Raw genomic sequence first — 26,710 nt, 5'->3', positions numbered from 1 at the left:
GCGCGTTATTCTGTTAGGATTCTCCATAGATAGCTTCATAATCCTGTCATGATGAGAATTTTAATGTCTGCTTGATGCGCTTTTTATAGCGAATGTTTTCTTTCTTATAGATTTTATAGGTTGAAGCGACCTTCGTTACTTTTACGTATTTTCATATGCAAGGTTCAAGACATTAACTCGTTGTTTGCCATGCCAGTGACAAATAGCTGACACAAAATCGATTTTAGCTTACCCCATAATTAAGAACGTTAACTATACACGGCTAATACATTGATTATACATAAGCGCATCTCGGTACAATGATAAGTATAATAATTAGCTGCAGCTCGAAATTACGCCGTTCTTCCCCAATACGTATCTTCGCTAGCGCCAGACGCCTTATAACGAAATATTTTCCTACGTTTCTCACTCACTTTTCATCTATATCTGTTATACGTCGATAACACAATTACGAATGTAATGTTTAAAAAATAGAGCTGCATAATAGATATACTCAATTCTATATATATCATGATCGTACGAATGGTATCGGGATCATCAATAACATTTTCACTATCAAAATAAATTTACATTACGTTTTATTATTCTTGCATTATTCAATCGTACAATTATTTAATCGTGAATGAGTAAATAAAAAAAAGGGTAAGATAAAGACAGTGTACGATCTTTGCATGCATTGTACAATATGTACATATTACGCACGTAGCTTCTGGCTCGTAGAACACGCGTGCGGACCCGGCAGTCTTGAATGCATCGGTTGCATCGCGCAAACGTGGCCACGAGCGCGCGAAAGAGCGAGAGAAAGAGAAAGAAAGCAGGCAATGCGTTTATAGCGCGTCTGCGTAGTCAGCGGTCGGTTGGCCGGTGCACACCGACTCACGCACGATACACACCGAGGGGAGCAGCGCACGCAGGTCTGCTCTCGGTGCTGGGTAAAACGGAATACCACGACGTAGACCAAGTAACGTTACTGCTCATGCTCAGTAAGATTCCTAGAGCCCGGAGAGCCGAGGCTCGCCCGTGGAATAATTGATCCAATCGAAACTCGCCTCGCTCCCGCCACGTTTTGTGCACTGACGCGACGCTCTTTATGTAAGCTCGCCGCGGTCGCGCATCCCGCTGCCTCGTCCACGATTTTACCGCGGCGACAAACATCTCGTGTGTTCGTGCCACCGTTCGTAACTTCACAATAGACAGACCCTTCGACGAATCCATTTCACGGAACGAAAGCCTTGGACGATCCAGAGGAAGATAACCGACGACCAACAACAAGTGTCCTGGTTAAACAGCCCACCACCCTTGCGTCTCTTCGCCCTTGCCACGAGCCACAACCTGTTTTAGCGTACGATCTGCGTAGAAGGTTACGTGTCGCGTTCGCTCGTTCGTTTATCGAAGAAGCTTTATGCCTCGGCGGTATTCGGGCTCGTCGAAGCGCGGGTAGCTAAGGGGACAGGACGCGCGGTCAGGCAACGCCGCTCGATACGCTCGAGTACCACGAAGACGCGCTTCGGAGGAGCCTGTTGATACTCCGAGACTATGTCGACCGCGAGATGAACGGAACTTCGACGATATATTATAATAAGGACTGTATAAAGAAGATTCTTCGGTCACTGCCACGGTGATGATTGCTCAAAGGATATCCAACCCCGCGAGTGTGAAAATATTCGCCCTGAGATAAAGGATAACGAATTTCATTCAGGAATAACGAATTCGTTCAAACTGCAATTTCTCGAACATGAACGTGACGTTTGATCGATCAGAGGAGCAGTTTAAAAAGACAGGGGCATTCTGATAAGGTTAAGAAGAGACCAGGCGTTAAGCCGAACGAATCAAGGGGGATCTTAGTGGCGGCAGGATGATGCCTGAGATTCGTAGTGGGGGTGTGGCTCGACACCGACGCGAACGCCTACGTAGAACGTAGACCCGTGATATAGCACGATTCGTGCTATCACGAAACAGTTGGTGAGGTAGAGGCAGTGAAGAGTCGAAGGTGTATGTACCGCCGTGCGGCGCTGTCGTCGCCGCCGCCGCTTGGCTTGCCACCACGGCTGCACCGACGCGACGCCGCCACCACCGCTGCCGGCCACCCCTCGCCTGCTGCTTGCCCGGTTGGTTTACGTTTCTGACAGTGGCCCGAGCGAGCGGTGACAGCCGAGCCAGCAGTCCTCAGTGCGCCGTCGTGCTGTGCGTAGCACCGTTTCTGCGTTCTGTGCGCCGTAAATTCTCTTACCGCGTGGTCGGCCAGCTGTCAAACGTGCGACCGACGACCGACTTATCAAACGGACGAGGCGTCGATGCGGCTACCGATAAACACGCAAATTGATCCGATAATTCTCCGCGTCAAGTGTTTTCGTTGCATCGGGACGTGTTTTTCGGTCGACCGATCGATACGATCGTTGTCTTTTTTTTTTTTTTTAAAAGCAAGAGATTAAACAAAAGCGAAATAAACGAGAAAGATCGTACGATCTTTCAAAGTGGATGGATAAAGTAAAATGCGCATCGTTCTGAGAATTTTCTTCTGCAAGTTATCGACCAGCGGATCGTGCCGGGCAGTTTACCCCGCGATCGACGTGTGCACGTAATCGTTCGGACGCGCGCGTCGTTTCTCCGAAAGCAACAAGACCGATCTCGAGCAGAGGAGGATTTTTCCAATAATCTGTCGCGCTTCGTATATCACCACGAATATGACCGAGTTGGCAAAAGAAGCTTTCGCCTCGCGCAACTATCGTCTCGCTGTAGAAATGTACGAGCGTAGCTTGAAGCAGCAGGCGCCGAGTTTTGAAGTGCTCGTAGGCTACGGGGATTCCTTGGCCAAGTGTGGTCGAATCAGGGAATCTATCGGTGTTTACTCGAGATGTTTGTCAGAGGGTTCCGTACTACCGGAGAGATTAAAACATCTGGCGAACGCTTTGCTGGACGAATTGTCTGGAACCGCGATCACGGCCACGGGTTTCAGAAAAAAGATAGAGACGTCGTTCGCGTGTCCCCTTTGCGAGGGAATCTTGTGTCAACCAGTGACCACGAACTGCGGCCATACGTACTGCAAGAATTGCGTGGAACCGGGCAAGAGCTGTCGCGTGTGCGGACAAAAAATTGTCGCTGTGAGTGAGACGAATGTGCTGGTGCAGAGACTGGTGGAAAAGTGGTGGCCACGCGAGGCAGAAGCCAGCAGGGCAAGACACGAGGGTGACATTTTGATGAAGGAGGGACACCTGGGTCAAGCCCTCGAGAGGTACAACCTCGCAGTCCATCTTGGTGAGTATTTCTTTCGGAATTTCTTGCGTCTCGAATCTCGTCTCTCTCTATATGAAGTAGCTCTTTCGTTATTTTTTATATCGTTATTCGTGACACTTTTCGCGTAATTAAATTTCGGGTGAGAAAGCATCTGTATATATGTATACGTAAATAGTGGCTCAAAAGTGTACACTTGTATCGTAAATCATAATATAGTTGGATAAATTGAAGTTACATTTTTTATTTTCTATACAAGAACAATTTTAAAATTCAACACACTGTCAACAAATTCTATACATGCAACACTTTTTTTTTATTTGAAGATTAAACGTACGTCCCTGTAATCTTCTTAGATATTACAAAAATATTTCTAATTTTTTATTATGCTGTCTTTCTTTTATCGATAGTTCATACAGATTTATCATTTATTTTTAAATGGTTTAAAATTGGGATTGATAAAAGGTAGCCTTTTCAACTATCTATATCGAAATACTCGTTCAATCACTGTTGATTAGCTGTTCCGAAAATAAACAGATTAGTATTTACCGAGTTCTTAATTTATAGCGATCAAGTAACAATTTTGTGGATTATTTTTATCTCAATGTAAAGAACGATTTTTCTGCACTAGTATACAGAAAATGGCACGTACACCAAATAAGTTGGAAGACACGTTTCGATTTAGCCGCACGATGTAACTGTGATTGTCCTTTGTCTCCCTTTTTATGCAATCAGTCGCAGAGACACGCGATTTGCGTACAAGAAAAGTTTACTCGTGCTACTAAATTCTCACCAGGGATTACAAAGTAGTTACATAAAGATCATTACGAAACAGCGAATCCGGATAGCGTTACGAACCGCAGAAGATCGAATTAATTTGCATGTTCCGATTTCAAAGATAGCACGATACGCAAAGATAAAAGCACGATCGTTTTAAACGGATCGACTTGAAAGAAAGAGAAGAAAATGATACGGTTCGGTCGGATGCTTTTTAAACTTGACAAAACGTAGCTGGTATTTCATGAATGGTATTTCGTTCGCATATGCGAATATTTACTACGTGCTCAATCTGTGGATAACGTTGGTCGTGTTACTCGCCCATTATAGAAAGTTTTTTTATGACAGAAACGCATTCCACGTTTTTACAAATAACACCGTAAATCATATGCACTCGGACGATCCTCTTTGTTCCGCGCATGAATTACCGACACACCGCGTCTTCTCTCGCTTCGTCGTTTAAACTCATTGAGCATTCGAATGTCCGAGGAACGGATTTTATTCTTTTATATTCTTGACCGCTCAATTTTTCTCTTTTACTCTCGTAAAAGAGTGCTCGAGAAAGATGGTTTATGACAGAAATTCGTAAGTACAGTTAGCATAAAGGTAAGAAAAATTCTAAATAGCATGTCGCAGGTTTTTCTGCACTTCTTCAAAATAATATACATTTATCAGCAGCTGTTAAGATATTTTTAACTTACGATGTTTAAAATAAGTAGAGACTTTGGTATAGAGTGAATCAGATATCTAAAAATAAGCTGATTACTCAGTGTTTTATTTAATTTGAATACACGGTGGACTTGAACTGTCTTGAACTTCCAAAGCAAGAAATTTCTGTTTCTCGGCTATTAAAATTTCGTAAAAATTATTGTGCCTGTATCAGTCAAATTTATAAATTTATTAGCCTTTGTTCGAAGAGTAAACGCGTCTAAATAAACATTTGGCTACTCGATTTAACTTATAGCGATCCACGTAGAAAGGTATTCACGAGGAAGGGCAAATGCAGTTCTTATTCTCGCGTCCCGCATACGTGGATTTTAATCGCTCCGATTCAAGTTCTGGTTGACGACCTCAATGCGCGTCCTTTGTTCAGATTCCCAGACGTCGGAACGTCTCGTAGACTCGTTTCTATTTTTTAATCCATGACGTTATGCTATAATCATCGTAGGTCTCGACTTTGCGACAATCGTCGAGTCAGGATGTTTTCGATCGTTGTGTCTTCTTCGAAGACAACGTAGCAAAGATATTTATGGAATTTCTCAATTTATGTCATGCACTGCTTAATACGAATTGACTAATTCCATTTTTAAATTCTTTTCAATGGGTGGTATATTGTTTCGATTGTTGTTTCAGGAATATTTGAAAAACATATTTTCCTCTCTAAATTTTATTGTTTAATAGCGTCTTTACGTTATTTTGTTTGCCCGTTATCACTTCCTTTGTATCTTTCGTATTTATACCTTTTAACGTAATAGTGGAATTACAAAGCATATGATACCTGAAATTTTTCCTGAAATAGTATCCCTTCAAAAGGAAACATCTTATGAACATGTTCATTCGAACTGTATCTAGGATGCATTCACCTCTAATCCGTTACTCTAAAAATAAATGACGAGTAATGATCGATTTATTTTATGTAACCTGTTCAATCTATTGTCACCAATATACTTCATATATATGCTTCATAAAAATTAACAAATAGGCAAACGTAAAATTAACGATTAAATTCACGATTCTCCGTAATGATACAATGTACATATAAATAAATTTCCAAAAGAAAAGAAAATACGTCCAAGGAAAAATTAAGCGAACCAATCGAAGTCGTCAAAATGCATCGTTCTGAATTTTATCAATATTAAATTATACGCCCAATTTACGCTCCATTTCTTCTCAAGAAGACGTTTCGAACGTAGCGAGCGCAAATACACCGTGGTGAAACCCTGTTGAAGGAATTCTCCCGCGAAGATAAAGCGGCGGCTGCAGCAGGCAGGTAAAGCGATTCTCTCGATCCCACTGGAAAGAATAACTGAATCGATCGCATTCCTTCTCCCTCTTCGGTGCATGCCGAGTGCACCGAACGGTCTCGCGCGTGGAAAGGGAGAGACGGCTGCGTTCGAATGCGAAGACGACGACGTCGGTAAGTTCACGGCCAGTCTGAGGCGGTTCTTATATAACGTGGGTACGTGAGAGAGAAAGAGGACGAAAGGGAGACGAGCAAAGACAAGGGAAAGAAAGAGAAAGAGAGAGAGAGAGAGAGAGAAAGAGCGAACGTCGGGATTATTCCGAACGTCGCGTCGCATCGGTTCGTTCGGTGGGACACGGTGCATGTACCGCGAACACAAAGACTTTCTGCATGGAACAAACCGACTCATCCACGGAAAATCTAGCGTATCGCGTATACGCGTTAATTCGAAACGGACGCGACACGTGCCGCGGGATGATCGCTTGCACGCGAAGTAATTTCGGAGTAACGCGTTTTCGAAATTCCTTAACGCTGAATAAAATCGGACAAATGGTCGAAATAACCGGATCTCGGATTCTCATTGTTCTGGCTGTTGCTAAAAATACGCAGACGCTTTTGGCCAAGTCAATGTTGACTTTTAATAAGACACAGACACGATCCTGTTTACGAACTGGCTCATTTAGTTGATTATTAGTCGATGTCGTGTTGCGTATGTAGCGGTTTGTAGTCAGCTGAATTAATTTTTCAACGAAATTAAATAATAACTTGAAAGGATTATCTTTATTATGTATTTGTGTACATATATTTTTTAATTGCAGAATATTTAGCTACACATTATAGATCCGTAGTTCCGATGTAGAAGAAAATATAAGGATAATATAAGGAAATAGTATATGGATGTTACATATGTATGTAGATTGTTAGTGGAAGGAATAAGCAATGTGAATGAATGTGAATACATATTTTCAGAGATGGCGATGAATTAGGAATGGCTAGTGAATATCGTAGAAGATAGAAAACATGTAAGGATTGGTATTTCCCATCAATCTTTCCAGGGATGTTGTACAAGAGCAGAGAGAAAAGATTCTTTTCTTATTTAAATGAATTTTTAGGGATAAAGATTTAAGAGATTTGTATTTTTTAAATAGGGAATTAATTTGTATTTGAAATAACAAAACGTCTCTTTCGTGTTACTATTTAGAACAACGGCGATAACTGTTAATTTATGAAACATAATTAAAAAGGGGCAGACATGGAAAACATTTTTTTTTATGTTTTCGAACATGATGGTTGAATACTAGCGAAGAATATTAAGCCTCAATTGTCTCGTTGTGATACTATCTTCGTTCATTCGTAAGCGAAATAAAATAGATAATACAATAATGTTATATAATGGTAATTATATAACTTTTATTTGGTAAATTTTTTAATATATAAACTTTTATATAACATTATCGCGCAACTTACGATAAGAATAGCTATCTTTTCGCTGTTTCTGCTCTCTCTTTTTATTAAAGCAATTATCACATGTACTCGCGTAGGGAAGAGGGAGAGGTACAGTATTTTACCTCTTCAAATTGAGTGTCAATATCGCTAAAAGAAATACGTGACTCAGATTTTTAGTAAAATCTTTAGGTATGTTGCTCTGTTCCTCTAAAATTGTGGGAAAAATCACCAAGTCTTAAACTTTTGATAGAAAATTGCCGTGAGACATTAAATTATGGAAAGCGGAATTTTGTACAGTGATTAATTTTTGTCTTATCGTTTTATCATTTTTCTCGTGATCTAAGTACGTATTAACAACTAAGAAATGAATTTCCCGACTTTTTTCTAGAATTAAAGTTTGAAAGTGTGTTCGCTATTTCCTTAATAATCTAAATAACCTGCTTTGAACTGAATTGAGAGAATAGACCAACACAGATGCAACTCTAAACCACCAGTTAAAGAAGAAATGGAAAATAAAGTAACGACAAATTTTTGTTGCAATCAAGCGACTTTTATGGAGAAAGAAACATGTACTCGTAGTACTAAGTATCTTTGGTACATGTATGAAACATTGACGGCATTTAAATGTTACTTCTCAGTCAAGGGGAAAAGAAACAGTGTACGATAATAATCTATCATGATCGTGCTTAAGAAGAGAAAAAAGCCATAGTGATTCATCTAATACAAATGTATTTGTTGCATTGTAAAATAAGGTGTTGTGAGAAAAGTATTCAGTATAATTATTGGTCATGTCCCGCGCTCTAATAATTAGTTACCTGTTACGTTATGTAGAAGACGAAGAAAAAAAAAAGCAGGAAAATTTAAGAATAATCCTAATAGAATGGATTCCTACAATGCTTTAGAGAATTAAAGAATCGATCTGTTGTTATTTAAAGATAAACCAAGTATTAACATTTCAGATTTCAAGAGATTAATTCTTTCAGGTCTGATGTAACATCCCGATTGAATTCTCTAAAAGAGTACGTAAAGTAATCCAAGGAACTTAAAAAAGAAAATTATACCAGATTTTTGCACAATATATATACGCAATATTACATACTTTATATATGTGGATGAAATTGTAAAACAAAAGGAACCTAAATTTTAATAAATCCATTACTTATCTATATCGTAGGAATAAAATTAGATAGGTCTCTTTATTTGCCGGTATTATTGATTAAAAATTGATTTATCGTTTATATGCTGATAAATGCATTCCATTTCCAGGAATGTAGAATTTAATCGTAAGCGATTCTTATTTTCATATACACACTGTCCGTACCACGGGATCTTCTGTGTAAAAGATAATCTACGATGATGAAGATAACGAGGACGATCTCGGCAAGGACGATTAGTCATGGAGCATGGATTACGTGTTATCGCGACTACGCGTCATTGTTCTTGGTAATCGTTTGCCAACGGTATCAGAAAGAGAAGTTCCACGGTTTGTGAAGTACCACCGTGAGAAAACGCGCGGCGAACATCTGTTGCCACTTTACGAGGCAACGCTTCAACGGAACTTTTCACTCCGTCGAACAGAATTCAATTTTCTCTATGTTGCATACTCGCGATTTTACCATATAATCTTTCTAATAATTTTCCAATTATAATATTATCTTTTTATATCTGAGAGCTTAATAATATATTGAAAGAGCTTCATACATTTCATTCGAAAAAGTCAAATTGATTTGGTAGATGTTAAACATAAACGCATTTAAGAAATTTAATTTAGTAATATAGCTAATCAATTTAGTTACGTAATGTAAGAAAAGAAAATATGCGATAGTGTTTTGCAACATGTTTACAGGTATGTCTCAACTTGAAACACGTAATCTCTTTAACCTCTAGGATACTAATCTTCAGCAAAGCGCATTAAGAGGCATTGTTTAACCAAATTCGTAGATACTACTTAGAACTCAGAAATTATATAATATATAATACGGATACCATAAATGTCGGCATCAACGAAAATACGATTTGACATTAGAAACATCGGCTTTCCTATAGACGTTCTGTTTTTCTTTATTTCATTATATAAAATTCGCAAATCGACTCTTTCGTTCCAAATTATCATCGCAAGCCAAATAATCAAACGCAGTAACTTTGTTCAAAGTATCAGGTAGCAAAGAAATATTGTACCAATCGAAGCGTATCGATCGGGGCAAAGCGAATTCGTGAAACAATATGCAGGTATTATTTCGAGTGGTGTGTCAAGCTAGAAATATGCTGCGTTCTATAAAAGGAGCTTTCCGTGTATGCCCTGAACCAGTGATGCTGAACACTGTACCGTGTGATGTGTAGCGCGCCTTTAATTTATTCCCGAGACACGACACACGATGGCTAATGGCCACGATGAACCATCGTATGGTCATATTACTGGACAGAGTCGACCTGTGGATCGCTGGTATGCAGTCAAAATTACGTAAGCGCCAACGACGCAGAAACTAAATTTAAAGAAGCAAAAACGAATCGCGTAGTCGAAGGCATAAGTCATTTGCGAGTGGTTGTTTCGAGAGCTTATTTGCTTGGTTGCACCTGCACCGTCCACCTGGCTTTTGGTTCAGTTGTGCACGCTTTAATTTCCCTTCTTCACCAAATGAACAAGGAACGAAACTCGTCTTGAACTCCTTCGAAGACGTTGCGTGCTCGCCAAATCGATTTTGTCTTACAATTAGTCCATCTTAGTATAACCGGTTGTAAACGAAGTTGATACGAATTTTAATAATTTTTCTTCTTCTTTACTTTTTGTGCGAAATTGTACAATTTTTGTAATCCTCTGTTCTTCTTACTTTCTCGATGACAAGAATATGGTTTGATATTATATAATCGGTTATTGATGTGGCAGAATACTTGGAAGATTCTTTATCTCAATAACGTTATCTCGCGTTCCTAGAAGTAAATCAATAAATCAGATATCAGCAAACGAAACTTCATTTATGTCGGAAGTAATTTGTATATGATTATGTGATACGTTTAAAATGTGTAGGTACATTTATCTATTGAAATGAGTTCATTATTTCGAGAGTTATATAATCATGTAAAATTCTTTATGCGTATTATAAATCATAAGATAATCGCTTTTCTTACATTTCCTTCAAATATCACTGTAGGATTACGTAAAATTACGCCAATTGTTTTATGCGATGTAATTTATTTTCTAATTGACTAGTCAAACGATCGGCAATATTTTATTCGAGAAAAGAAAATAGCTACAAAGATCGTGTTGTTTAATTAAATAGGTTCGAATAACGTTTCGCATTTAAACGAAATAAATTACTTTCTTCTTAAATCTCAATTGATTCACGATTGGAACTGATCTACCTTGAATATGTAACGTAGCGCTATAAAGCGTATATTTAATATTTCACGATCGAATGAAACGAACAAAAGGAACTAATCATACTTATCTATGATTTGAGTCACAAAAGGCAATTACGTTCGCGTGTAGTTTTAGTAAAGGAAGCTAATTACTATTTACATTTCATCGCGTGAGGAAAGAATGCTTCTCAGCAATCACACTCTAATTAAAACGAATCATTTGCATACGAATCGCCGCGAACGTTGCCGCGTGAAATGTTCAAGTTACTATTGTCTCCCGTTAGTTGTGATAAGGTTGATCGATGGTTGTTAGATCGAAGGAAAAGAAATTGTTCGTGAACTCTAAGGAAGATACATAACGAAAAACATTTGCCAAGAGTGACCATTGTCTTGCGAGTATTTTCGTGAAGAATCGTGGTATCTCCTTTCTGCAAAGTGAGCTATAATTATCGTTCAAATGGATGCTGTACACTTTATGTGTATAGCATGTGCTCGTGGCACGTCCGATGACAGACGAGAACAACGGAGAATGGTATCACGTTTTTTCACGGAAAACATATTATTTCGAAGCAGAAAAATTATACCGAACGTGAGATATTTGGTATAGGAACAAAACTGATGATAAAATGTGAAGAGAACGATGACATATCAGAAATAAATGTTTGATTGTTTTTTACCTAAATATGAAAGAAAAGTATTTAATATAAAACTCGAATAAATAAAATTTAATTTCAGATAATCTTGTCCCTTTAAAGTATGAAACAACGATTCTGAAGAGATAACGATAGCGCTAACAAGATCTAAGATTACTTTTAGCAACAATAATAACGACAATCATTGAAGAACATATATAAAATAAATATAAATATAAAATATTGTGCAAGATTGAAAGATCGAATATCACAAAGAGATTACGAATGACATACTTTTTACAATTTCTTACGGAACGAATTTTGTTGTAATTATTAATTTTGTACAATTACCGACTGATTGTCATCGTTGAAGAATTATCTTTATAAAATACGGATTAAGCGAATTAAGTTATTGATAAAGCAAATGATTATTAAAGTTATCTGAAGGAATCTCGTAACTCCATTTGAGAACAAGTTCATCTCCCTGAAAAAATTATCTTTCGTCCCACGTTTGTCACACAAAATGTGATCTTACATGTTTTTATGTTATTGCAATAATAATTAAACGAACCATAAAACATTGACATAGAAATAAAACTACAAAAAGGAAATTCGTCATTTGGATTTGACAGTTTAATTTTAAACGACAGAGGAAACATCGTAACTCTGTAAAGGTGTAAGCATAGGTTTATTATGTAATAACAATAATCAATCTCGATACGTTTATCGTACGTTTACTTTCCTTTTCTCAGTCTCTGCTCTCCCTCTTTCGCGGTTGATAAGCAGTACAAGATTACTACGTCGTTCCCACGGACTTTGTTGCGCGTAAAGTAAACACGAGCACGTTCTCGATGGCTATTGTTCGCGAAATCGTGGATCGTGTGAGAACTGACTGTATCTTCGCGGCCGAGAGAGCGTCGATCCGCGTAAATCGTGTTCTTTGTTCCAATTCGTGTAGGGAATAACGTATCAGGAATAGTATACAGTAAATGTCTATTTTTATTGAGATGTTTTTCTCGCTCGTTGATAGGATTTCTAGGAAGGAAGCTGGCGAATGGTTATGTAGGTGATTTATGACAGGATGATTCGCTTTTTAGGTCACTTTGTGCTCGGGAGATGTTAAACGCGAGGAAACATAAAAATATAAAAGAGAAGAGTAAAGAATTTTAGTAAAAAATACATACATACATGTATACATATACAGGGTGGTTGGTAACTGGTGGTACAAGCGGAAAGGGGGTGATTCTACGCGAAAAAAGAAGTCGAATTTTGTTCTATATTTTCATTAAACTGTGATCTTTCATTGGCTATTTATTTATTAGTTTGATTTAAATTACAGCTTTTAGAGAAGCGTATTTCGACGTTGAATTATTTGCTATGATCAGTCTGTTACTGTAGTTTGTATCATTTAATTTTATAGTCTGATGAAAGTTCACTTCTGATTTCGTTCTAGTTTCGATACCCAACAAATTATCGGAAGTCTTTCTAAAAAAATTGTGTAAACCATCTGCTGTAATTAGTTCTCACATACGCATTTCTGTAGCACAATATTATTCTACCCGCTAAATATAAGATCAGTGTACAATGGTTCTCTGTTATTGTGCAAACATTTGTTACGATCAACATATTTCTATAGTTCTAATCTATATTTAGACTGCAGGCTAACGTTCGATGATTGTTTTTTGTATCGAATCGCTTGCTGCAATCAATCAACTGCTACGGTTTCGCTCCATTTCCATATACTAAGTAAACATTCAACGAGGGTTGTCCACGATAATTGAATTCCTTATTGCAAATCAATTTCACTGTTATTTTAGATTTGTTTTCTAGAAACAACAAACTTTTATATGAACAGAAATATAAATAGTTTATTTATAATATCGAATAGTAAATTTTCTATTTACATGTACATTAATATTTCGATATATGTATGTGGGATGGTGTGACGTCAGGGAAGGACGTGGCGTGAGGGGTAATTGTTTATAAACGTTGTCAAGGAGTGTTGTGAGCGTTACCAAGGTTTGTCAAGGGAAAAATGAGCGTGGAAGATGTTGTCAGAGTTGAATTTATCGTGGTCGAGTGAAGTTCGTTGTGTTGTTGTGACGTAGAATTAGTGAGAAACGAATACGCGAAACGTGGTATTATATTCGATTTCGTGTGAGTGCAACGATATTGTATCATACTCTTTTCTATTTACTTATAATATAACATTCCTACATGTATAGTCGAATACTATGTCTGTTTCGCCATTTAATTCATCGCATTCAGTACAAAATTCCAAGCGTTTCTACGACATACAATTCGCAAACCGATTCACTCGTTCTCCATTTACTCCACGCACGCTGCGCCTTCCATAGAAAGCGGGAATCGTGTTCGAGGCTCAATTTCACGCGTTTCTTCGCTCCAGTTCCCTAGCAGCTCTTTGCAGCCATTTCTCACAATACGAGACACGAGAGAATCGTCGACTGAACTCGACGTTGCTTCTGGAACCGCGTATTTCATTTCAGGGTCTTGAGTAGGGCGTATGTATCAAACTAAAGCAGGAAGCTGGGTGAGTGTGAATTAAGAAACCCGATGATGACTTTTGACGACATGCTGACTTTGAGAAACGAATATAACGTACGGAAGAGATATAACGAAAAGATACAAGTCTTCATAGAAAGATACAAGATATAACAGTCAGTAGAAGCGAACGTTTTTATTAGACGAACATCTCTAATCCGCTTATACTTTTTGGATGGTATCATGACATGTCTCATGTGTTTGTTTAGGACGTGACATATGTCATCTAAATATTCGGAGTAAAAGTATGAAATGTGTGTTCCAATTTCTCTAAACTTCGTAACGTTGTAAGACGCAGATAGAAGGAGAAGTAGTAACGAAAAGAAACATTGATCAAATTTTTGAAATTTCTCTCCATATTGACGATAGAAATTTAAGGGGGTATTTTGGTCTAGAAATTTGAAAAATCGAAAAATTTTTTTTTTCATATTTCCAAAGTTTAGACATTCAAGAATATGCTCTTAAAAGGATTTTTCAAAATTTCAATTATTTTATGAGTCACAGCCATTTTTCTGACGCAGCATCTGCTCCGGTCCGACCGGGACCAATGTACAATGAACGGTAGACGCTGACCGAGTACCTACGTCTCAAAACTTTAAACGCGTTTTTCTTGAAACTACTTTTTTCGAGTTGGCGTGCACGATATCTGAAGTTCTAATGAACCGATTTATTTTAAATTTGGTCTGAATATTCCTTATATACTCCTCTATCGTCCGGACCACGCTCAGCTCAAAATCTTTAATATTACTATTTTTTTAACGTTCGGAATTGTCAAAAAAACGTGCGAAATAAGAAATTTTTTTTCAAACGGCCGTCATTTTGTGAAAAAATGTTGTATTGACTTTTCCAAGATTCAGACGATAGCGGCATCCATACTAATTAAGAATCCGTTCGCATTTTTTGTTTCGGATGACCAGAAGGGTTGATATCATGCACGCCACGACACCCCATTTTTTTTTTGGCAGCACCCATTTTGCCAGCTCATAACTTTTTAAATATTGAGTTTTTTTTTCATTGAATTTTTTACGTAATCTCGAAATATCAATAAACAAATGCTAAAAAGAAGGATAGCAAAAATATTTTTTATTTCGCTTGTACAGAGCTTCAAAAATCGCCCGAAATTCATGCCTCTAGACCAGAATACCCCCTTAATAGATTTCGATAGTATGAATCGATTGGAAATAAAAATGACAAATGTAATGTTACGTTAACGCAATGTTGCTTCTCACTGGGTCATTGTATTTTTAATACAAACACAATGACGCATTAATCAAATCGAGGCTATCTATGTAAATAAATTACTGCGTCCAAAGTACTATTATATTAGTAACCTGACGCCGTTATTCGTCGGTATATCTCACAATTTCGTTACATCAACTCCGATAACTATCTATATGTTTCGTTCGTGGTATCGGTCGAGGAACGAATCAAGGCACGCGGAACTTCATCGCGCCGCGAGTCGCAGCGAGTCGGCCGCGCGTGTATGGACCCTTGCCAAATTCGGCACGCTTTGCTCCTTCTTACCTTTATCTCGGTTGGAAAGACGGCGGCGGGAGGACGTGGCCGCGAATTCTAAAGAGCGCCAGGGACCAAGGACGCACCCGTGGTGTTCAAGTGATTCGCAAAGAGAGCAACGGGAACGCGACACAGTCGTGTCAGGGCCACGATCAACCGGAGGCCGAGCAGCCGACAATGGAAACGAGGACTCGCGAATTTCGCGACCGTCTCCTCCTCTATAGATATTAATCTTTTGTATCCGGCTTTCAACGTCGATCAACGCGATCTTTACGTTTCGAGAAGCTTTTCTAGTTCGACTAACGGGAATTCTTCTCTGGCTGCACCTTTGCCTCGTTCTGGGTATCAAGGTTCATTTCGTTTACAGTTGTTTTGAATAATTTATGCTTTCGATTTAATCTCTTATCGTTGAATCTTGGAATACTTGTCTCACGCGTTATGGAATTTTTTGGAGTAACCCTTAACTATGACTGTGCAATTCTGTTCCAGTCTGTCTGTGTTCGTTCTTTTTATCGATAGGAAAAAGATACGCACGAAAACATTTACATATTTTCTGTAATTAATTACGGTGCTAAATGAACGAAAGATAAAAATAATTTTATGTTTGTTGATGTTATGTTGATTGAGAAAACGCATGTAGGATAAAGCGTACATATTGGGTTGGAAACTAAGTGATTGCGGATATTGTCATTAAGTGGTATTGACAAAAGCCGCAATCACTTAGTTGCCAAGCCAATATATCAAGCAAACGATTATACTCGATAATTGAAGACGCGTATGTCCTTCGCAGCGAAATAATCAATCGAATGATTATTTAATTAGTTAGAATGTCGATGTGAAACTCGACCTTTAGTCGTGTTCTCGCGTCTTTCATACTCGGAACAATCTCCATAAAAGCATACGAAAACTGTTACTAAGTTACCTATTCCCTTCTGTTATATGAAAATACAAATCCCTAAACGCCTGTCAAGCGAATTCTATGTATCGAGCCGTGGAATAAAAATTGTTTGAAATAGTTAGCAATGCAGGTATCCGTTGCGTGATCAGCAAATAGAACGTCGATCTGCAATCGCACGAAAATATCGTTCGATATACGAAAAGAGTGAGTCGTTTCTTCGGAACGTATTTTCGTGGTATGTGGCCATGCGCACGTATGTACGTTGGAGCATGAAAATACGGTCTGACTCATTTGGTTTTCCTAATGAGATTTTCACGATACGACGATAACTTACATAAGTTTCCCACTGCGACGTTGCGACTGATACGTAATTTCTTTCGTCGTAAAAACATATGATAAGCCCTTAAGAATGCGACACATATTTTCTTGTGAGAAGAGTTTCCTCCAAACCTCGTTCTACAATCATTTTTCTGTAATCTTCATGAAAGTCACTATAGTTGCAATCTCGTACTAAATTGTTTACAAATTTTCTTGCTACGGTCACACATATAAGACACGATATTTATGTAAGACTTTACATAATAGAACGTACGAAGACGCATTCAGATAGGCACAAGAATTAATTGATGTGGATTGATTTAACAATGACAACATTGACCTGCATATCTTTTGATATATCTGGCATAAATGTTATAATATTTAAAAAAATAAAAAAGTTGAGCGGATTAAGGACTTTTAAGGACGCTGATTATCCTATCGAAACGAGAAAGTGTAGCATAAATTTATAAAAGAATTTGTACCTCCTCTTTGAAAGAATTAAATTCCATGACATTTTTTTAATTGGAATATATGCTAATTAGGTCGTATATAAAATTTCACACTACGTTTTCATATTATTTTTTGAAAACAATGATCTACGACAACCAATCAAACGAAAAATGTCAGTCGACATAGATTCGTAAATAAATCGCTTGAATATCACTGTAGAAAACCACTTTCCACTTTACATGTTGGTGCAAAGAAAGGATCATGCCAACGACATTTCGCCACCTCATCGTCGTGCAGTCAACGAGGTAGCGCGCATTCTGACTCATTTTGTTTTCTCAATAAGTTTGTCACGTCCCTACAAATAGCATTATGTAAACCTGTAACACATCTCGTATATGATATTTTCTTGCGTGGATCGCTCTTTGATGTACAGTGGCGCGCAAAAGTATTGGGACACGATCGCCGTATGTTCGCAAATGTACGCAACTTTAAGTTTAGTCCATCGATCTTAAAAATATTAGGTACTTTACAGTGATTGTAGATGACCAATCATTGTTACCATTGTTACGTTTGAAAAGAAATTAATTTGTAACTAGTTATTGTTTAGAGTAGAAACTGTTGCAAGATCTGCAATGGTTTTGAACTTTTCATAAATATAAACAAAACGTGCCATTTCATAGAGAAATTATTGTAATAAAAATTAAGAAGAAAAAGTTTGTTCGTGATAACAACGTATCCAGTTAGTATGTAAGATATTTTTAACCTACATATGTCAATCATCGTTTCGAAAGAATGATTACAACATAATATTATTTGTCGATTTCTGCAGTAGTACCTACATTGACGTAGGGCGATAATCCTTCTGTTTAGGTAATATAAAATTGAACTAATAAACTAATATTTAACATTTAACTAATAAATTCAGTATAAATCCGAAATACAAAAGTCACTAATCTGAATTAAAAATCATTAACTGAAAAATATAAAAAAAATGTGATTCTGTTCGTGTTAAGAAACAACTCCGATTGCGTATGATAAAACGCCGTAACATTCTTTCCATCGTTGTGCTCTCCAACGTATGTACGTAATTCGAAAGCGTACGTATAATAATCTCGACGCCGCAAACACACCTATCATATTTATTTTATCGACGCTCGATTCGTTTAATCGCCATGACATAAATTGTGCCAGCTCACAAGAAAGTCCAAAACTTTTGCACACCACTGTATCTTACGCATTATCCGCAGTTCACTAACTGTCATCTCGGCTCATAGGCAATTTTCGGATCACATGCATTCGATTATCTTGCTGTAACATCGTTCGTAACACGACGACGCTGTGTTATTCTCTCGTATCCACAAATACTCTCGAAAGATATTCGATTTCTTCGATGTTCAAAACTTCGGTGATGCAAGACAAGAAATGAAATAAATTTTGGGCATCTTTAACCAACGTTTGCCGGTTGATACTATTGTAAGCGCGGTTTATTTTTACTGTAATAAAGTTGGATGGCAAAGCAGCGATCAGGAGAAAAAGATTCGAGACGCTCGTCGAGATTCCGTCTTCGAAAGTAGGTCGCGACCTCGATTCCGCTTCGATGGTACCCATCCGTCAATCGAAACTCCGATTGTCTCTGCCGCTTTCGTTCTATTACGAATAAACTATCGTTCGTTCGCTGTTTCTTGTTATTGATATTTTCAGCCCTTTTGTTCGTTGCATCGGAAAGTTGTTCATTTAGGCTTCGAGGACGTATAATGTACCGAAGCGTCGAATGTTTCGTGATATTGTATTTGCTTTCGTAACGTTGACAGCGATTGTTATGTTCTTGTGTTTGTTTTTATGCCGAGTCGGCTTTTTGCCACAGATCTCATTCGAGGATTAAGTTTAAATACTTGAGGCATGGAAAATGTATTTAAAAAGATATAATTACAAAGACCACATGTAGTTAATTAGAAATATCAAATAAAATTCTTCAACAAGTACCATTTTCGTACATATTTTGATTAGTCGAATAAATGAATCGCATCTCCTATCGATTAATTGACTATAAATCGATGGCAACCTGTTAGCTCAGTAGGTTAATTCAGATCGTAAAAATTACTTTAAAGAAATGGGAATAATCTATATTTTATGTCATATTAATGAAAATGCTTGGTCATTAAAATCCTATCTTTCCAACCTATTTTATTTAATCAATTGCAGAACATTGAAATTTCATAAACTTTCCGTACAAATTCCTTTTTAAAAACCTGTCTACAAGATAATACAGTCTAATAATTTTTATCCGCTTTAACGAGTACTAAAATCTTACAAAGTTCAAAACCACTCTTTCGTAACATTTTGTACTCCATATAGAAGACTCTTCTCCAACCTGCCTAATGAAGATGCACGAAAAATTCCAATGAAAACTGATGTCCCAAGCGATATCACCTAATTGGCCAGTTTGTCGTAGCGTTTATTTAGTCGTGCTCGAATCATCGACTGTTCGAGTCTAAGACGCAGCAGCGCAACTAGATGAACTGGTGTGCACGGGTTTCTCCCACGAGCATTGCCCACGTGGCCAAGAGAGCCAGGCCGAGTTTTGCCTTCGTAGCTACGATAAACACGCGTCACGCTCGGTCGGAACCGCGGTATTGTAAATCCGCGAGAGCGCGTTTCGATTATATAATTATATCGAACGAAATTAATCCGTCCCGGCGTACGTGATTCGTGTCAAGGCGAAAGTAGCGGCGATGCTTTCCCGCTGCTCTCGAGGTAACGCGCGTTTACTCGCGAAAGTGTTGAGAAAATCGTCGACTTTTTCCAACTATGATCGTACGTACAATTTCTCTCGATATATCTTTCCGGAATGATTATGGTTATCCGTCACGATTTACTCGCTGAATCTGACGAATGATTACGGATTGAAGGGTTCGTAAGGAAAACGACTCGGTTAATTTTCGATTTTTTTTTCTAAGACAGCGAAAAATACATCGCATCTTTTCTTTGTTCTGATTTCAATCCTTTTTAACAGAATATTCATCAGTGACGTCATCGCATTACATAATCGTTGTTGAATGTTATCTGCGATTATATCATAGAAGGACGGTATCCAATTAAGTTGGGAATTGTGTAGTTCATGAATAAGATTGTTTTTCAGGAAGAATATTTCCTAGTTAGGGTGATACAGCGAATCTTACGCTCGCTCGGACTTAATCTTCTTTATTAAATGGAAGGAAAATAATAGAATACTTATAAATATCAGATATTTTTCTATTCCACTACTGTTATCAGACTGAATCATCTTGATATGTCAATCATCGTCTAGGAAAACAGCGATCGAAGTAGCAATTCTGCTGACAGAAACTAAACTGGAATTGATTTATCTCTAATTAATTTCTAATTTCATGCTCGTAGAAGTTCCCTGTTAAAAAAAAAGACAGTCCAATTAACTATTAATTAATTAATTAATTTAAATAGTTAGTCCTCTGTGAGATTTGAACGTTGAAAGATCACACGGAGAATTAAATTTGTAAATCCATTAAAAACACTATATCTCGAATATCACACGCTCGTTTATTATAAGATATGTTACTTGAGAAATACTTACGTAGTCATCAGTCACTGAGCAGTCGCTGCTGCAAGTGAGAAATTAGATTTAAAGGGATATTAGTTGAGCATATCGAAACAAAATCTACAATGCCTTCTGACTACCGGAGTAGAATTACGAAACAATAAAGAGATGTTTTAAAAGGCGAGATATGTAGAGATTCTACGTGAGTGATACATTATACAGATGTATACATATGATATTAGTAAGCGGTAAAGTTATGTGAATGCGAATAGACCGCAACATAGACATGAATGAAGAATTTCAGGCAGAAAACGAAAGTCGGTTCTGCCTGTATATATACCTGTTTCTCTTAAAACGAGGCTAAGCTTTGTGAGATTATGACGAAATTGACAGAATGTTACGCTGCAAACAAGTTCATTGAATGATCGATAATATGAATTTTTTAAACATAACGCGCTTAACAACTCTGAAAATAATTCAGTACTTTCATCAAATATATGTATTTACTTTGAAACAAAGGTTCTTTGTCATTTTAAAAGCATAAAAGCACGCGTATGAACTGTTTTCTTTACAAAGGATAGAAATCTTTTTCTATCTGAAGCTTTACACAAGAACGAAGGATTTTACCTGAATATACATATTTGAAAAATATCTCAATACTTAACTTTCGTAGTTAATCGTTACACGATAAATCATTATCGATATCTACAACGTGTTAATTCTTTACCAGTAATAAAATAATGCAACGTATGCATTACAAACGTACACTGTTGACCCGATTAAACTCTGTAACGCTAGCTGTACGTCGAAGTGTCATATTCATACAAGTATTTCATGATCGATGTCGCAAAAGGAGACTGAAAATTGTCTTGATCAATCAGACTGGGGGCTTGTTACCCAAGAGAGGGCGTTATGAAATGCGCACCAAGAGCGCGTATTGTCGGTGAACGCGAATCCATTGATCACGCTGCTACCAGACAAATGTTGCTTTTTCTAGATTTCCATCGCTCGTTTAAACGATGGATTCGCGTATTTTCTAATCGACGTCGATCGTTATCCGTCTCTAGGGAATATTTCCGAGCTCTTGAATGCCGAGTGTGTAGACTACGGTTGCTATTTACGATCTTTCCAACGAGAGAAAAACTAGGCAGGCGAACCATCGACGAATTGCAGTAAAAACTCGTGAAATATTCTATCGAAGTAAAAAAGTGTAGAAAGACGAGAACTATCGCAGCATTGTAGTATTTTATAGTGGTTGAGAAATATTCCAAGTATCGTTCATTCGAAACGCATTTTTAACGCGTAAATAGAAAATTCGAAATCCTCTGTTACAGCTATTTGGCAAATAAGCCCATATATCATTGTTATACTTTTTAACTATTAATTTAGATTAGCGAATGCTGTTTATAGTTATTCGACATTCATTCGTGTACTTGGGTCATATTCAAATTCTGTTAATACAGATCATCGTGTTATTATAAACTGTCTATTATAGCCATACTAGTCATAGCGTCCGGATATTTACGAACAGTGTACATACTAAGTAACCAATGTTTAGTTTGTTCAATAACATAGCACGCTATCGTATAGCCTTACATAAACGACACTGCGTCGCAAAATATTCGTTTCTAAAGCGAAAGGAATAACAAATTCCTTCTGCTTCGTTAATTCTCTACGATTGTATCGATCATTCGTGGTTCCAACTTTTCTATATTATTATCGTAAATGTTGCTCGTCGTGCCGAATAAATCGATGTATGCTTCTTTGACGCTTCCAAGAAGTAATACATATTTCGTAGAAATACATATACCGTGAGTTTTAGAATTAAAGCCGTTATCCATGAATCGATATCCCTGGCTGAACTACGCGGTCGAAGGTCTTGGTTACACGAAAGATTCATTGCTATGCTCGTGATCTTCTGTTGTGTTCGGGAAGGGACCGTTTGTTAATCGAAGCTTGCTCGAGTTCTATTGCAATTGCGGCGTTCCTCCGCGGTATGTTTGTGCCTGCAGATGCGATTCGGGTTACTATTTGTCGTAACTAGAATTGTTGTGCACGCGGAAACAAACGTGTATCTTATGCAAGAGTTTTCGTCAACACCGTATCAAGCCACTTACAAAACAAGATTATTGTCATAGTATTCGTCCATTTATTTTTGTCAGTACGATTTAATAACATCGCTGAAGATTTTTGTTTAGCTTTCGTAACACGTAGTTGATCTTGGAATAAACATTTTCTCGGGATTCTTGAGCAGCGCGCTGAATTCTATCAAACGGAACGCAATATTTCACGACGCGATACTAAGGAGGGCCAAATTGGTGCTTTAATGCGTTTGTCGTATTTTCTTCTTACGTTCTGTCCTACGTAACAAAGATCTAAACAATTGAGTTCTGAATAGCCGAAAGTTCACATTCTGCTACGGTGTACGGCACGATATCGTAATGGGTGGGAAGGAAAAACACGAGGAAAGCCAAATAATAGAACACGTCGTAGGACTTTCCGTGCGGAAACGAGCAAATCGATTCGGATTCGAACGTGTCAGACAAAGTGGGAGCGCGTGTCGCCCACTCGTTACAACCGAATCGAATTACGTAAGACGTCCGTGGAAGTTTCTTACTCATTGGTCGGGTCGCGAAACGCGCGCGCGTTGATGCGTGATTCATCTTTTAATCCGATGACTGGCTGTCCACGGTGAATAACGGTGGGTTATTTTAAAGCTAACATCCTGACTGATCCTTCTAATCGAAGCGACCCCAGGGCGATTGACCTACGATAAAAAAGAACGAACCGCATACTCTCCCTGTTCTGATTCGTCATTTGTATTAGGTCGGTATTTTAAAGCGTATAACGTCGATTTTGTGAAGATAAGAATGAATCAACTTGATACGATGTTATTATTTTATTGTCACGTTATTCAATTTATTTATTTATTCGTTTGTCATTTCTTTTTAATTCGTAAGTATCGTTAAATTCCACTGAGTTCATATTCCCATTATGGGAAGGAATTGCAAGGATTTGCTCCATATTTTCTTCGTTACTATTTCTTCAACTTTCTGAAACTATTATCGCAAATTGTGACGTACGAGCCATTTGAAACTGATTTTTCTAACGAGGTGAAAAATCGACATTCCCCGCCGACGCAATGGATCGTTTTACGCGCACATTGATGTCTTCGAACAAATCTCGATGATTGAAAGAATTGAAGCCCTAACCCAAGGAAATCACTTACGAAGAGTAGAACTGAAGCGACAATCACTTTTTCCAACTATTCACGAGGGAGATACGTATTTGGGGTGATTGCTAGAAAGCTCGTGGTGATGATGTTACTTCATTAGCTCGCTGATTATGGGCCTTTGAATGCGTTTGTAGAAAAGGAGAAACTTTCTGAAGCTTGATGAGATGATAAATTACGAGCAACTGAAAGGAGAAAATTAAGGAAGCAAAACGGTGTATAATGAAAAGACAGTTAACGAGTGAAACAAATTTAAGAAAGGGCTAGCAGGAAATCAGGATAAAGTCTATTGCTACCATAGGAAATAGAAAATTGAATAAGCATAGAAAGCTAAATATAAAACAATGTCAAACACGCATTCAGCCGATTCAGCGTTTAATTACCGACCGCATCCGGACCAAACCATCAAACCGAACTATCGGAGTCGATTAAACCTACCGACCATTCACCGTGTTCGTTTCTTGTGCAAATCGATCACCGATATTCGAAACGAATCGCCATCAGCCTCTTCGTTCAAACAACGAGAAAAACTGCACATGGCGAAGGAAAGTTTACCGATCAATCAATTGATACGATATCAATTAGACGAGTTTAATTAGCATTCGCGGTTTCGAAAGGACCGCTATTCGATTGGACGAAAGCTATTCGGATTGAACTCGATTCGTGCAATTTTCAATCGCTTCTCGACCAGAACTGTGCCAACAATCGTGATTGGCGATTCTGCCTGTTCCCTCGTCATTTTTTTTTCTCTTCCATTATCTCGTTCCTTCGCTATTGCAATAGAAAAATACAGCGTGTTCGAGATCGATTCGTCGTAAGCGACCATTACCGTCCTTCCTTTCCGTTTACAGTGGATATCACCGGTCTAACTCGTCTATACGCACCTGTTAACCCATTTTCCGCGCTTTTTGGCGATGCGATGACGCAATATGCCGTCAGCATGGAGCAACTCCGTTACATGCGACCTGCACGGAGAAGGGACCTGCGTTTGCGCGGAATCAACGCGAAAAGAGAACTTTGGAAAATGGAACATGGGGGGGGGGGACTCTCGAAATTGTCGAAGCCGCTTTACGTACGTGTCGCGATTAGCAGAGGCGTTTCGTCGACGTGTGGTCAGCTTGTAACTCGAACACGTGTATCTTGTTACGTAAGTGAAACACATGGGTCCCCGTGGCCCGAGAGCACAAATTGCTAGGCGACTTCCTTTGGCGAACGAGAATGCAGGAAACGAGGAACGAGCTGTTAATTTGTAGCGAGATGAAAGTGTAATGGCAATTTCAAGCGACTAGTGAACAGGAACAAATGAGATTCGTCTGTTTCTAACGCGTTTAGCGGTTGAAATGATTTAGATGTTTTTTTTTTTGCCATAGATTCTAATGTATGCGCAATTCTAGAAATTAATTAAATCGAGCGTAATTAGTGAGTCAAGTAGGTGGTTGGTAATTAATGTCTATAACGACGTGTTGTAACGACTTGATTTAGTTCGCGCTATTCAGGTGTTTGCCTGGTCATTTTTTCCAATCGTTGATACTGCATTATGTATTAATTAATTTGTTATGCATTTGTAGCGGAGCTATACGTAGTATATAAAAAATTGCGATTTCAAATTTTCGGAAATTGAAATTGAATAAATCGGTAATAGCGAAACAGCATAAAAATTGAAGGGTTACTTAAGCTTAGCACTTCAAATGGAGATGAAAGCTAAAGTTATCGTCTTAGAACACAGATGATATCGCTATGATTAATTACCTCGAGATATAACTTTCTGTTTGGGCATAAAAAAAGAATCTTGACAGCTAGTAGTTACATGTAGTTACGATATGGTTCCAATATTACTTTTATCTCTATAATTTTGAAAATAATCTCCAAACTTATAATTGCTCGCGATTACAGTTTTAGTTCGAGGAGAATCGCCACTTTAGAATATCTATTTTAGGAGATCACCAAATTTAACCGAAATAAACTCTATTAAGTAGATTATACGTGTGTACGTTTCCTAGCTTGCTAAATCTCCGTGATACAATTGATAAAATACAAGAATATGCACGCTTGTCGTATTATGTAAGGATAACGAACTGCCGCGTCTAATTTAAATGATTAAAAAACAAATTGCATTAGAGCGTGAAATTTAATTTTCGTCTGACCGACATTAAAACAAAGATAAGTGTAATATATATCGAGAAGTAGCTGATAAATTGTACAAATAACAGGATTGTTAGCCAAGTACGAATTTTATAGGACAAGGTAAAGGAACATCGTGTATACATGATGGAACAGAGGCGTTTTTCTATCGTCTAAAAATAGAATAGAATAGAACAGAAATGTCTGGATATTTCTTTCCACGTACAGAAAAAGTAACAAGACAGAAATGCTCTTATACATATCTGTGTCACATCGACGACAAAAGCGGTACGAAAGAGATTTGTGCCGATGTTGTACGCGATATTCGTTCGTACGACCCGTACAAGCGTAGAGAAAAGCCGCGTTGGCTTTACGTAATCGGTAATAAATACGACCGCAATCGATATCTCGAACTGACACCCATCGGTGCCGCGCCAAGCCGAATTGAGAACCATTAGGGATTTTCAACGATCTAGAAGAGAAGCTATTACTCGACTCGTGATTTTTAGCTGTAAATCTCGATGCAGCTAAAACGTCGTCGTTCCAATGGATCACAGTTCTATACATATATTATATCACATGTCGGATTATTAACGTCGTTCTCAAAAACCTCCACGATTATATAAGATCTCGTGTTTCGACTACGGATTATTCC

General features: G+C 37.9%; 1 protein-coding gene across 1 annotated transcript in view; it reads left to right on the top strand.

The window, feature by feature from the left end:
• The first annotated feature begins 690 nt into the window (after window positions 1–690).
• The window catches only part of LOC117166584 (LON peptidase N-terminal domain and RING finger protein 3), a 65,775-nt gene continuing 39,755 nt past the window's right edge, over window positions 691–26,710 (top strand). The window contains exon 1 of the mRNA XM_033350671.2: window positions 691–3,255. Within this exon, the coding sequence (XP_033206562.2) occupies window positions 2,685–3,255 (571 nt within the window). The 5' untranslated portion in view covers window positions 691–2,684. The remainder of the gene's footprint in view (window positions 3,256–26,710) is intronic.

This window comes from Bombus vancouverensis, chromosome 2, assembly GCF_051014615.1.
Source record: "Bombus vancouverensis nearcticus chromosome 2, iyBomVanc1_principal, whole genome shotgun sequence".
NCBI lineage: Eukaryota > Metazoa > Arthropoda > Insecta > Hymenoptera > Apidae > Bombus > Bombus vancouverensis.
The sequence above is the reverse complement of the archived record's forward strand: the minus strand, read 5'-3'. Positions and strand labels throughout refer to the sequence as shown.